An 11,132-nucleotide genomic window follows, 5' to 3' on the forward strand; every position below is an offset into this window, starting at 1 on the left:
AGCAATATCTGTCTTGTTCCAAAATGAGATATTCCCATTTGAAAATGTAACACCTAATCTCATTGATAACGTTTAAAGTTTTAGAAATAGTATTAGTACCTTTTTAAAAAAGGTAGTATTTTACAATATTATTACTGACTAAATCCTCTACATTGTAGAGTTATTTGATAACTTGATGAGTTTTTTTTTGTTTTGTCTTTTCCCCACAATGGATATACAGCATTATGGAAAAGCAAACACAACATTCAGGCTCTTTACAAAATGGCTGGCAATTCATCTGTTGTTGAAAAGTAGAAGCTTACCAATAGGCTATTGAGTCTGGGTTTCAAGCTTGATTTATTACTTCAGAAGGCAATGCAAGAAACACTTTGGCCAGTTGGGGGCCCCTGTGGACAATTCAGAGGTGCATGACATGTCCTGCATGTGGCAAAGGCAGGCTGGCCTCTGACCTGGTGCAGCTAGATTTAAGTCAATCTAATCATCACTACAAAGGCTAAACACATTTTATTCACCTCCAACATAATGTTGGAGAGTGTTCAACTTAAATGCATAATTCATTTGTCTCTTGATGGACGTGGTGTCCTCCAGAGTGAAGAGGACAACAGTGTTCCTATTGACATGGAACTGAGAAGGTTCCATTGTCATCATGCTGTTCTTAGTCAAGTTCATGGTAAGAACAGCATGATGACAACCTATAACAACAGGTTCATGAAATAGCTAGACAGGAAGAGGTCGATGTACGTAGGTTAAACATTACCACTGTCTTGGAAATGAGTGAGCCAAAACGATGCCACAAAATGTTTATCACATTCAGCGAGGAGTTATTTTTGTGCTGGTGGTTCCTTTTAAGTTTCTGATACCCTGATGAGCGGTACAGTGTGTGAAACATCTCACTTCAAGAGTGTGGAGTCTCAGGCCTCTGGTGGCTCACCGAGTAGAGCACGTACCATAAGGCTCAGTCCTTCCCGCAGCGACCCGGGTTCGAATCCGGCCCGTGGTCATTTGCTGCATGTACTCCCCTCTCTCTCCCATACCTTCCTGTCTCTCTCACTATCTCTGTCTAATAAAGTATAAAAATGCCAAAAAATAAATCTAAAAAAAAAAAGTGTGTGGAGTCCTATTTTGAGAATGATAGTTATTGTACATAGGCCCCAAACCACGATTCTTCAATACTTTGAATTCCAGAGCAATTAGATTAGACATTAGGCTCTGTGCGCAAAGCTAACCACTTTTGTACTGAAGCGCTGTTCCACTTCCTGTCCATAGACACTGAAATGCAGCTCAAACATCAATGTTATTTAAGCTGCCAGCACCATCAAACAACATCTGTAATATTTTTAAATTTTCAACAGATTTTGTCCTATTTAGTTCAGGATAATAATCATAGATAACTTTAATATTAAGGTTTTGGTAAATAATTTAATACTGATAAACAAATTCAAAACAACTTGCACTATATGCATAACAAATATAGGAAAACATTAGCAAAAATAACCTCAACAGGCAGATGCTCATTTCATATAAGTAGTAGTAGTACGAGATACAGAAAAATTGTATATGAAAAAATTAGCTCATTGCATTGACTGCTGTTCCCTCGTTGATTTCACTTTGTTGACTGGCTGTCTTTTTATTCTCTACCTTTGGTTGTGTAGTTGAGTCCTTGGTCTGTGTGTGGAAGCATTTTTTTTTTACTCTTTTTGGAGGAGTGGTGCTGTTGAATGGCACACATGACATCAGAAGCAGTCCAGTGGTGACGGGTCAAGGCATCCTGCAGGGTGAAGGGACCGTCCCGGGTGCGGCGAACTCCCTTACACACCGCTGTGCTGCGCAGCTCTAGTCCTATCTCATGCAGCATTTTGCGTAAATATTTTTGAGTTTCATTCAGACACTGCACCTCTGTAAGAACATGAGAATAGAATGTCAAAGAAGGTCAATTAGTTTATTGCAAACTTGTGATCTGTTTAATCTGTTAATGAGATTTTCCATGAATCTCCTTTGTACCAGTGTCTTATATTGACGATATTTACCCAGGGTGAAGTGGGGTGGCTGGAAGCGTATGCAACGCAAGCCTGTCAACACAGGAGCGGATTTCCCCTCTGGACCCAGTAAACCTTGCACAGCCATCTCATAGGCTTCCTGTGAGCGCATGTCTATGTTGGAATACCTGTAAGGAAAGAAAGAAAAGTCTCATCCACCTGCATCTATAATTCATCATTTAGCACTATAGCTCCGCTGAGAACAGTGTGTGTATCTATGTGTTGTGTGTGGGAGGTCGTATTCCAGGGTGGTCATATCACATCTGTACAAGTGGGTCTTACAATACAAAAGGAAACAGTCTGGTAAAGAGAAACAACAAGAGGAGCAAGTTTTGTGTTTAAGGAAATGTTATAGATAAGTTCAGTAAACATACGTTAATAAGGCCTTTTGATTGGCTCCCTGCAACATGGCCAAGACTCTCTCCAGCTTGTCCTGTGTAATGTGACCTGTTGGACATATCAGTATTTCAAGGTGAGATAAAGTCAAAGGCACAAGTATTGGGACAGTGAGCTAAAGTTGTTGTTTTTTTGTTTGTTTGTTTTTTCTTTTTTTTTTGGGGGGGGGGGGGGGGTTGGTGATTAATATATTTATTTCATTTCAAAAGGCAAAACTGAAGCAAAAGCACAGGCACAAATATTAGTGCCCTGGATAAAGATGACCTAAAGCGTTTGTAAAATAGAAAACTTTCAGTGTGGGGTGGTATAGTGTAACAGGGTTTATTTGAGTAATATTACAGTTAAACAAGTTGCTTTTGTTATAATTCCTTTCATACCAGGTTTAATTATCTAAAAACAATGCCATATTAGATAAATACTGTGATTTATAAATATAGCGATCTTCATAAGCTGCAGAAAAAGTTAAACTCTCATACCATAGGTGGATCTTTCCACAACATGGCCTGTGTGGGAGAAATCATCTGTTGCAATCCCAAATTCACCCTCCAATGTGTAATCCTGAAACATAATAATACACAAATAAAAATCCATCCAGGAAAAATGAAGCACTGAACCTATGTGTATTGCATAGTTTAATTGTTTTTTTTACTGCTGATGTGAACACCAGTGTAAAGTAAAATTTACCCTTGTCACACGTGTTTTGTAGAGATCATTCAGAGCCTTGTTTCCATTTCCAACTCCAAGAACTAAGGACAAAGCAGGTGTGAATATGTTGAGAGACCTCATAACAAAATACTAAATACATGACCTTTTCTTCCACGGTCTGCAGTAAAACCTCACCTAGAACACCGGAAGAAAATGCATCCAGACGATGTCCTACTCCAACTCGAACATGCTGGAATTCAGGTCCACTCACTATAACAGAACACACAGATTCAGTTTCATAATTGTATTCATTCAAATACAGTGGGCAAGGTGCACAAAGACAGCAGCTGCCTGCTTTGGCATCATTCAGTCTTTGATACCAAAATGCAGCATTTCTGAACTCAGCAGATATGAGCAACCTGGCTATTGGCGATACTCTGGTTAGGTCTTTTTTTAGGTTCTTTCTGTTGATGCAAGTAAAAAAAGTATGAAAATGTGTGGCTTCCAGCTACTGTCTTCCCTCTTTGACAAAGCAATAGTAGGTTACCTCTAATACAGTGAAAGAAATAATGATCCCAATAGTAATAGTTATAGTAAGGACTGCTCACTGCCATGTTTTTGTTGAAATCATTATGTGCCCATATGGTGTGTGAGTTTGCATGAATTTTGTGCAGACAATGAAAACAAAAGCTGAATAGAGTAAGTCAGACCGGGTTTCTCAGAATGGGAGCATGAGCTGACCCGAGTTTTATAATCAAGTTATGACGTTTACATGCATCAACCCAAAACCAGGTTTCCTGAGTAACCGGATTAAGGACAGAATTATCTCCTGTGATGTTTGGGAGCACTGCAGTGACAAACATCTTCTGAATAATAGATCCATTCTATCCTTACAGATAAGAAAACATTAGAGCAGACTGTAACAATACAAGAGAAAAGTACTGACTATTTAAGGGCATCTTGACTCTGATACAATACAATACAATACAATACAACTTTATTGTCCACACAAGGTGGAAAATTGTCTTTGGCTCACAGGCATTACATAAGATCAACACAGTACATAAAAACACACAAAACGTGCACACGTTATGAGACTTATGTTGATGAAGGGTAATAACGATAAGCTGGTGAGAAATGAGATGTAACACAGTGCATTGCTATGCAGTAAGGTGTACGTACCCAGAGGATGGTTGGCCAACACAGGCACAGAGGCTGCAGACAGGGTGAGCTCACTGGCTCCTCCATTCCCACCTGGGTCTGCCAAGAACCGGACAGCCTGAGGGAGAGGCTGCGACGGGGTCGCATTTATACCTGGTACAGTGATAAAAGTGATACACAGAGGTCAACAGGACAACAATCAGCCATGGGGATTGCTAGGTTTAATATGGTGTTGCATCATCTGATGTTCAAGCTGCACTATTTATCTAAATGCTGATGTGCACATCGGCTACACAGTGCTTCACTGAAGTCAACCCTACTTGATGCAAACTGACTGCGCAACTGTCTGTGAAAAGTCCTTGGCTCATTAATTGTTAAATAATGACTCACTTTTAAGAAGACTTGTCTCTATCCCGTCTCGAACATGTTTCCAATGGACACCGGGTGGTTTATAGACACAAAACAGCCCATCTAACCTACGAAACATTCGTATAGATGCAGTTGCCATGGTGTTGGAGTAACTTAAGCTAGGTTTTCCTGGGTAAATCTCATTAGGCTACATCTCTTGAGGCAATCACAATAGCTATACTGTTAACATACTGATAATGCTACACAAGTACAGAACATAAGATTCAAATCTGATATAAAATAATGTTAGGTTGTTTAACGTCAGGGTCAGCTTTCTCGTCATCTGAGTTTATTGCACGTGAGACTTGTGCGCATGCGTAGAATGTGGCACTCTCTGTGCGACTATCTCTTGAACACTGCCGCCTGCTGTACTGGAGCTGCTTCATAGCCAGGACTGAAGTGCAGTTGAATGACAGTTCAGATTGAGTTAAACTAGAGACGTGGCTCTTTTGTTGTGTACCGTAACATTGCGTTACAACTGTTGACTTTGGTTTTTACTTGGACTTTGTTATGCGGAACGCCGCCGAGCAGTCCGGTATAAACAGACGAATTAACGCCGTGGAAGCAACGTTATGACAGCTTCGCTATATTCCTCTCTGCTGGAAGTTATAGCCTGATCCTGTCATGTGCAAGAGGTTAACAGGTAATGCATAATTATCGAATGAGGTAGAGTAGTGTTCGGCACATATATTTTTGTAACGTAAGCTAAACACACACGAACTCTCGCGAGAGAAAGGGGGCGTTTTGACCCTAGCTAGACATGAGGACATGAGCTGATACAGATATTAATTTTCCTGTCTGAGTGATCTGGTACATAGTAGCCAAGGAGTGACGACTGTTTGCAGTGTAAGTACTGTATACCGTCACCACCAGGCTAATGTTTAAAAAGCCGTGACGAACATGTGTGAAAGTAGTCAGCGTCAAGTCCGTTTAAAACATTAACCTTCCTCGATAATCTGTAGCTGCAGTCTGGCTCACTGACTGTAGCTACAACCGTGGTCAACAGTAACCTATTCTTAACAGAAAATAACACAACACACAATCATAGATTCCCATCTCTCAAAAGTTGTCTAGGGGGCGGTACTCAGGTCAACAGAGAGCGTCTTATGTGATTTAGGGGTCATTTTGTTTATTGTCCAGGCCCACGTGATCCTGAATATAAATAGGCAGGTATGGAAAATGAAGATTGAATTAAATAAGTGATTTTTTTTTTAAATGCACTTCCTCAGATACAGGCTATGTGTGTATGGAGCTGCTTCAATAACAGTGAATGGTAGACATACTTTGTGGACTCTAACTGCTGTAGTGTGCTGAACCAGATTGTACCTTAATCCTCAGAAAATCATCCTGTACACCAACGCAGTCACCTTTTCCATGTTTTGCGATTCATTCTCTGCGGTGCTGTGTATCGGTTTGACCTGATCTGGCAGCAGGACTGTCTGTTTGATTACAGTGAATAGTGAATGTTCAGTAAATCCACAGGAATAACATTTATAAACTTTACTAAACCGTTAAAGTATTAAATTACTTTCAGAGGGTCAGAAACTTTTGAAGTTTTGAAGCTAGTTCATTACAAGTTGTACTCCCTGTTATTACAAGTTTGATGAAGGAAAGAGTGAGCTGATGTTTTTTTCTCAGACGTTGTTTTGACAAATTTACCATAGCTGTCTACTGTGTGTTGTGCAGGTGTAATGCGCGGTCCTTTGCAGTGGGTGCTATGGGACGTGAAAGACACCCTCTTGAAGGTGCGAGCGTCTGTGGGAGAGCAGTACTGTACGGAGGCTGAGCGAATGGGCTTGAGCCTCAGTCCTGCAGAGGTCGATGCTGCCTTCCGCCAGGCCTATCGACACTATTCCAGCCGCTACCCAAATTATGGTAACGCTCAGGGCCTGGATGGACGGGCCTGGTGGATGGGGGTGGTGCGGGACACTTTTTCCCACTGCAGGGTACAGGAACCAGCCCTGCTAAACACACTGGCTCACAACCTGTACCACAACTTCTGCAATCCAGAGAACTGGGAGGTAAATGACAGATGGTGATTGAAGAGATGTGTATCTTTTTGTCCCAGACAGGTTCGAAAACTTGGTTTTACTTATTTTATTTTACTCACAAAGTTTCAGGCTTATTTCTAACTCTAATCATAATTAATAGTCATTGTCATTGTTTACAATAGAGGACACAAGTACCTATGAAAATGTCAACTTAAATTGTATTATGTCCCTTCTTTTTAGGTATATCCAGACTCACAGAAGGCCCTTGAGAGTTGCTCTTCTCTGGGACTGAAGTTGGGTGTGGTGTCCAACTTCGATAGCCGCCTAGAAGGGATTTTACGTGTCTGTGGCCTCCTGTCTCACTTCAGCTTTCTGATCACATCAGAGGAAGCAGGTGTAGCCAAGCCCAACCCAGACATCTTTGAGCAGGCACTAAAGAAGTGTGGTGTACCAGCCACTAATGTAGCTCATGTTGGGGACCACTATGTCAACGATTACCTCACCTCTCGGTCTGTGGGCATCCACGGCTTCCTGCTAGACCGACGTGACAAGCATCACCAAGCTGACGTTCCTCGAGAGCATCGACTCGGCTCCCTGGACGAGCTTCCATCACGGCTTCAGCAGCTCATGGACTGATGCCAGTGATTCACAGGCTCAAGTGCAAACCGCTCAGCCAAACTGGTTACATGTTTCCAGGATGTGACCAACCCCATGTTCACCCCATGTGTACTCAACCACTTTATCACAGTCTTGATATGTTCAATAGATTGAAGGATCCTGACAGGAGTTTATAGGGAATATCCAGAATCTTATGCTCAATTTTGTTTTCTGTTCATTATCATTCCCGTGATATGTGGTAATATATTTAATCACCCTGCACTTTTCCTTTTAACTTTTTGGGAGGAATATTTATTAAATATTTGCTTATCATCTGGTTTAGGAAATTGCCTCGTTGACTTTTTCATCTGTTGACATAAGTAAATGTATTGAGACAGGGAGCAGAAGTTGATATTTGAAAATACTACTGAAATGCTAATACTAATATAGCCCTTATAGGAATATATTTACAAAGTACTTTGCATTAAAAGTTAAACAGTATCATAATGACACCATTGCAATATAAATAATAAAGAAAGCAATATAGACCAAACAGAATTGCCCAGTATATCAAAATATGACTTTGCAGTGATAAATGTAGGGGTTGTCACGGCTGCCCGAATGATCCTCAGATTATGGAAAAGTACATCCTCTCCAGATCTTAAAAAATGGATAGAATCTATGTTAGAAATAGTATCATATGAACACATGTTAGCTAGAGTCAATGATGATGGTGAGAACTTTAAGAGGTCATGGGACCGCTCAACTGGTATTCCAGTTGCATTAATGTTGTTCCTGCTCATAAGAGATACATTTCTTTGACAGTCTTTGAAAAAGTTCCATGGTTACTTGGAGCAAAAAAAACCCCAAATAGGCTAGATAGGCTAGATTTTAGGATCTGTTGGACCACAGCATGTTTATAACAGAAACATGCCCGTGTCCAAGGTGCTGTTAATAATAAATAAAAGGGTTGACTGTGTCAAGGCCTGCAAGGAATTTAGCATTGTAAACATCTAGTAAGCAGGTGATGGACTTCAAACAGTGTGATATGTTCAGGAGCCAGTGTTGAAATGATATGAAACAAACCAGCACAGTTTAATTCTCCAAGGTAACAGATGGGTCCTGGTTGCAGGGTTGAAAATACTCTGACATTATATTGAACAACTCTTATTGTGACTTCTGTACTGCTATGTAGTATGGATTTCATTACAATGATTTCAGGATTTCACATTACAATTCATATGAGGCAAATGTATAGATTGCCTTGCTTTGATTATGGGTGTTTTTTCAAACCATAGAAGTCACACATTTTAAACACCCTAAACCTCAACCATGTGTAAAATATTTAGTATGGAATTTTTGCAAATGCGTTTCTTGTGTGTGTGAATGCTGCCATTGATCTGAGCTTTTGCAGTTTGAGCAGTATAGTGATAGGAGTGTTATGATTCAGCACTGTGGCACTGTCCCAGGTCTCAGATATCCGGTCATCCAGAGAGTTGGCCATGTACTTCATACTGTACCACTGTACAGTAGAATTAACTGAAATCCCATTAAACAGTAATGAGACACGAGAGGCTGAAATTAAGTCTTGGCAGAGAATCTTAAAAGCAAATATGAGCCTAGTGACTGAGTCACACACTTAATGGTGATGGTTGTCTTTAAAGGGATCAGAGACCACAGTGTATATACACAACCTCTAATTCACCAGTAGTCCCAACAAATGGACATTTTAAATTGGCTGAATGGCTGCAGCGTTTAACTTGCTGCTTATGGTTTAACATTGAGGCCAAAATAGGCCTGTTATATCAAAAGCTGGCAGTCAACGACACAATACTTCTTTCAAATGTATGAGAGAATTATTATTGGCACAAGAACTACAAAGTTAGCAAATAGAATTGGAATATAATTGTTAAAAATCAGTTTCAAGACTCTGAGAACAGTCTTAGTGAAAAATTAGTAAATATCCAAACAAAAATGCATGTTCTTCTATTTTTACATGCCTATTTTTTTTTTTTTTTTGAAGAAGAAGAAGACAAAGAGACCAGCAATTGATTTTGATCCACTCATGCTTAAACTATGCCATGCAGGAGGAGCCCATCAGAAGTGTAGTTATTATCACGCGCAGGGTAGAAAAGAAAAAAAAAACTGCACATGATTGTGGCCAGACTGGGAACCGACCCTAAGGGCAGGAACCAGTGTACGTTTCCTGGATGGGTGGTGCTTCTATTCACATCATGTCAGTGAAGTCCATCTTGTTTTCCTTGGCTCTGCTTCCAGAATATCTTCTATTTGGGCCACAATTAACAGTGTGTCAGTGTGAGAACCAAAGCACGGTGCCCCTCATGAGCACATGGCAGTGCATTACTGCTTAGAAGTTGCTAATTCTTGTGTTTGGCATTAAATTAACATTTGTATTTTAATTAGTTGCAGAGGAAAGGGGGGGGGAGGGGGGGGGATTGCATGATTCAAAATCAAGTGGTGGAGAAAAGGTTATTTACCATCTGACACCATCATGTTTCTTTAGTGAGAACAAGAACACACATTATGGGACTGCTCTCAGCATTAGAGGCTGTTGGACCTGGACCTGGACTTGTAAATAATCGCAGCTACTGAGCTTTCATCATTCCTAATGATTTGTTTCAGTGCCGACATTAGCGGGTGAGAAGAACGAGGCAGGGGAGTAGGCAGGATTGCTTAACCTTAATACCCAAATACTCTTATTTCAAACCATCTGGTCAGAGACAGATACTGGGAATGTTGGGCTGGGGATCAAAAGGGCCAGGAGAGGGGGCGATGGAGAAAGAACAGAATGGCACAAAGCATTGCAATTCAAAGCAGAGCTCCAGCCTCTTATGGGGGAATAGGGATTGACACTTGTCCAAATCAGATTTAAAGAGTAGCAAGAGAATCTCCTGAAGCTCACAAAACAGCCTTCTGTTTTGTTCCATAAAATGTGAATTATACCCAGTTGTTAGTTAGTCTCAATTTCCTTTTTATTTGCCTTGTTTTCAGTTCATTTAATGTGTTTCCCTTGCTCTCCTTCACATGCTAAGGCTATTGTGTATCTTTAGGGAAGCATGCAGAAGAGCTGCTTTATTCAAAGCTGGCTTTAGTAGCTCAGCCAGACGGCTCTAAAGAGCTCCACAGAAATCCAATTGCAAACATAATAGGATTGGGAAACAAAATGAAGCTCCTCATGGAGAGAGCGAAAGGGAAGAGCAGAAGCGATACAGTACATGATGAGACAACATGTCAAGCCAATGACATGCAATTGAAAAAAAAAGATTGAATGTGGCTCAGTTGTATACGGTGAACAAATGTTTTCACACAAACAGGTAGAGTTTCTGTGAACTGAAGTCGCAGATAAAAAACTACACGCAAATACCTCAAAAAGGGACCTGACAGACAAATAAATGAATAACTGTCCATGCAGAAGATGGCTGAAACCTTTCCTTCAGCTATAAAAGCACTCAAGAGTTGGGCTCTTTGTTCAATTGTGCCTGGGGTCCAGGGTTTTATGTTTGCATTTCTGCGTCTTGAAATATTCAGTGGAAGAGGAAAATAGATGGGCAGAGTCTCAGAGAATCAGGGTATTTGAAGAGGCAAAAGGAAAGCGCTTCAAACGTGAAAAGAAGATCACGCAATGGATTGAATAAGGGCAGGTTTTGCATCTCTTAAAGACTCAAGTGACGACTAGATCAGCAGATAAAAAAGGTATATGAGCATTGCAAGCAAAAAATATATATATATCAAGACAAGACACTTGCATATTTAATTCTTCATTGAAAAACAAACAAATGCAGAGATTAGAGGCCTTCCAAAAACAAAACTGATACATGGATCTGGAAAACTAAAGGGCTTTAGTCCATGAGAAGATCAACAGTGAGATCAGACACAC

General features: G+C 40.5%; 2 protein-coding genes across 2 annotated transcripts; one reads left to right on the forward strand and one right to left on the reverse strand.

Moving 5' to 3' along the window:
* Positions 1-323: 323 nt before the first annotated feature.
* Positions 324-4,939, reverse strand: trub2 (TruB pseudouridine (psi) synthase family member 2). The gene is made up of 8 exons (XM_071527021.1): positions 4,629-4,939; positions 4,260-4,391; positions 3,273-3,347; positions 3,117-3,178; positions 2,909-2,990; positions 2,411-2,483; positions 2,028-2,164; positions 324-1,896 (listed from the first exon to the last, which is right to left on the reverse strand). Exons 1-8 carry the CDS (start codon positions 4,744-4,746, stop codon positions 1,628-1,630), a joined length of 948 nt encoding a protein of 315 aa, XP_071383122.1. The 5' UTR covers positions 4,747-4,939; the 3' UTR covers positions 324-1,627.
* Positions 4,940-5,056: 117 nt separating this feature from the next.
* hdhd3 (haloacid dehalogenase-like hydrolase domain containing 3) lies at positions 5,057-7,633 on the forward strand. Its single transcript, XM_071527031.1, has 3 exons — positions 5,057-5,289; positions 6,333-6,667; positions 6,878-7,633. The coding sequence occupies exons 1-3, from the start codon at positions 5,271-5,273 to the stop codon at positions 7,271-7,273; spliced, it is 750 nt and encodes a 249-aa protein (XP_071383132.1). The 5' UTR covers positions 5,057-5,270; the 3' UTR covers positions 7,274-7,633.
* The last annotated feature ends 3,499 nt before the right edge of the window (positions 7,634-11,132 follow it).

This window comes from Centroberyx affinis, unplaced genomic scaffold (assembly GCF_046629955.1).
Source record: "Centroberyx affinis isolate AG114_WGS23_722 - 3 ecotype Tasmania unplaced genomic scaffold, CSIRO-AGI_Caff_v1 ptg001484l_1, whole genome shotgun sequence".
Taxonomy (NCBI): Eukaryota; Metazoa; Chordata; class Actinopteri; order Beryciformes; family Berycidae; genus Centroberyx; species Centroberyx affinis.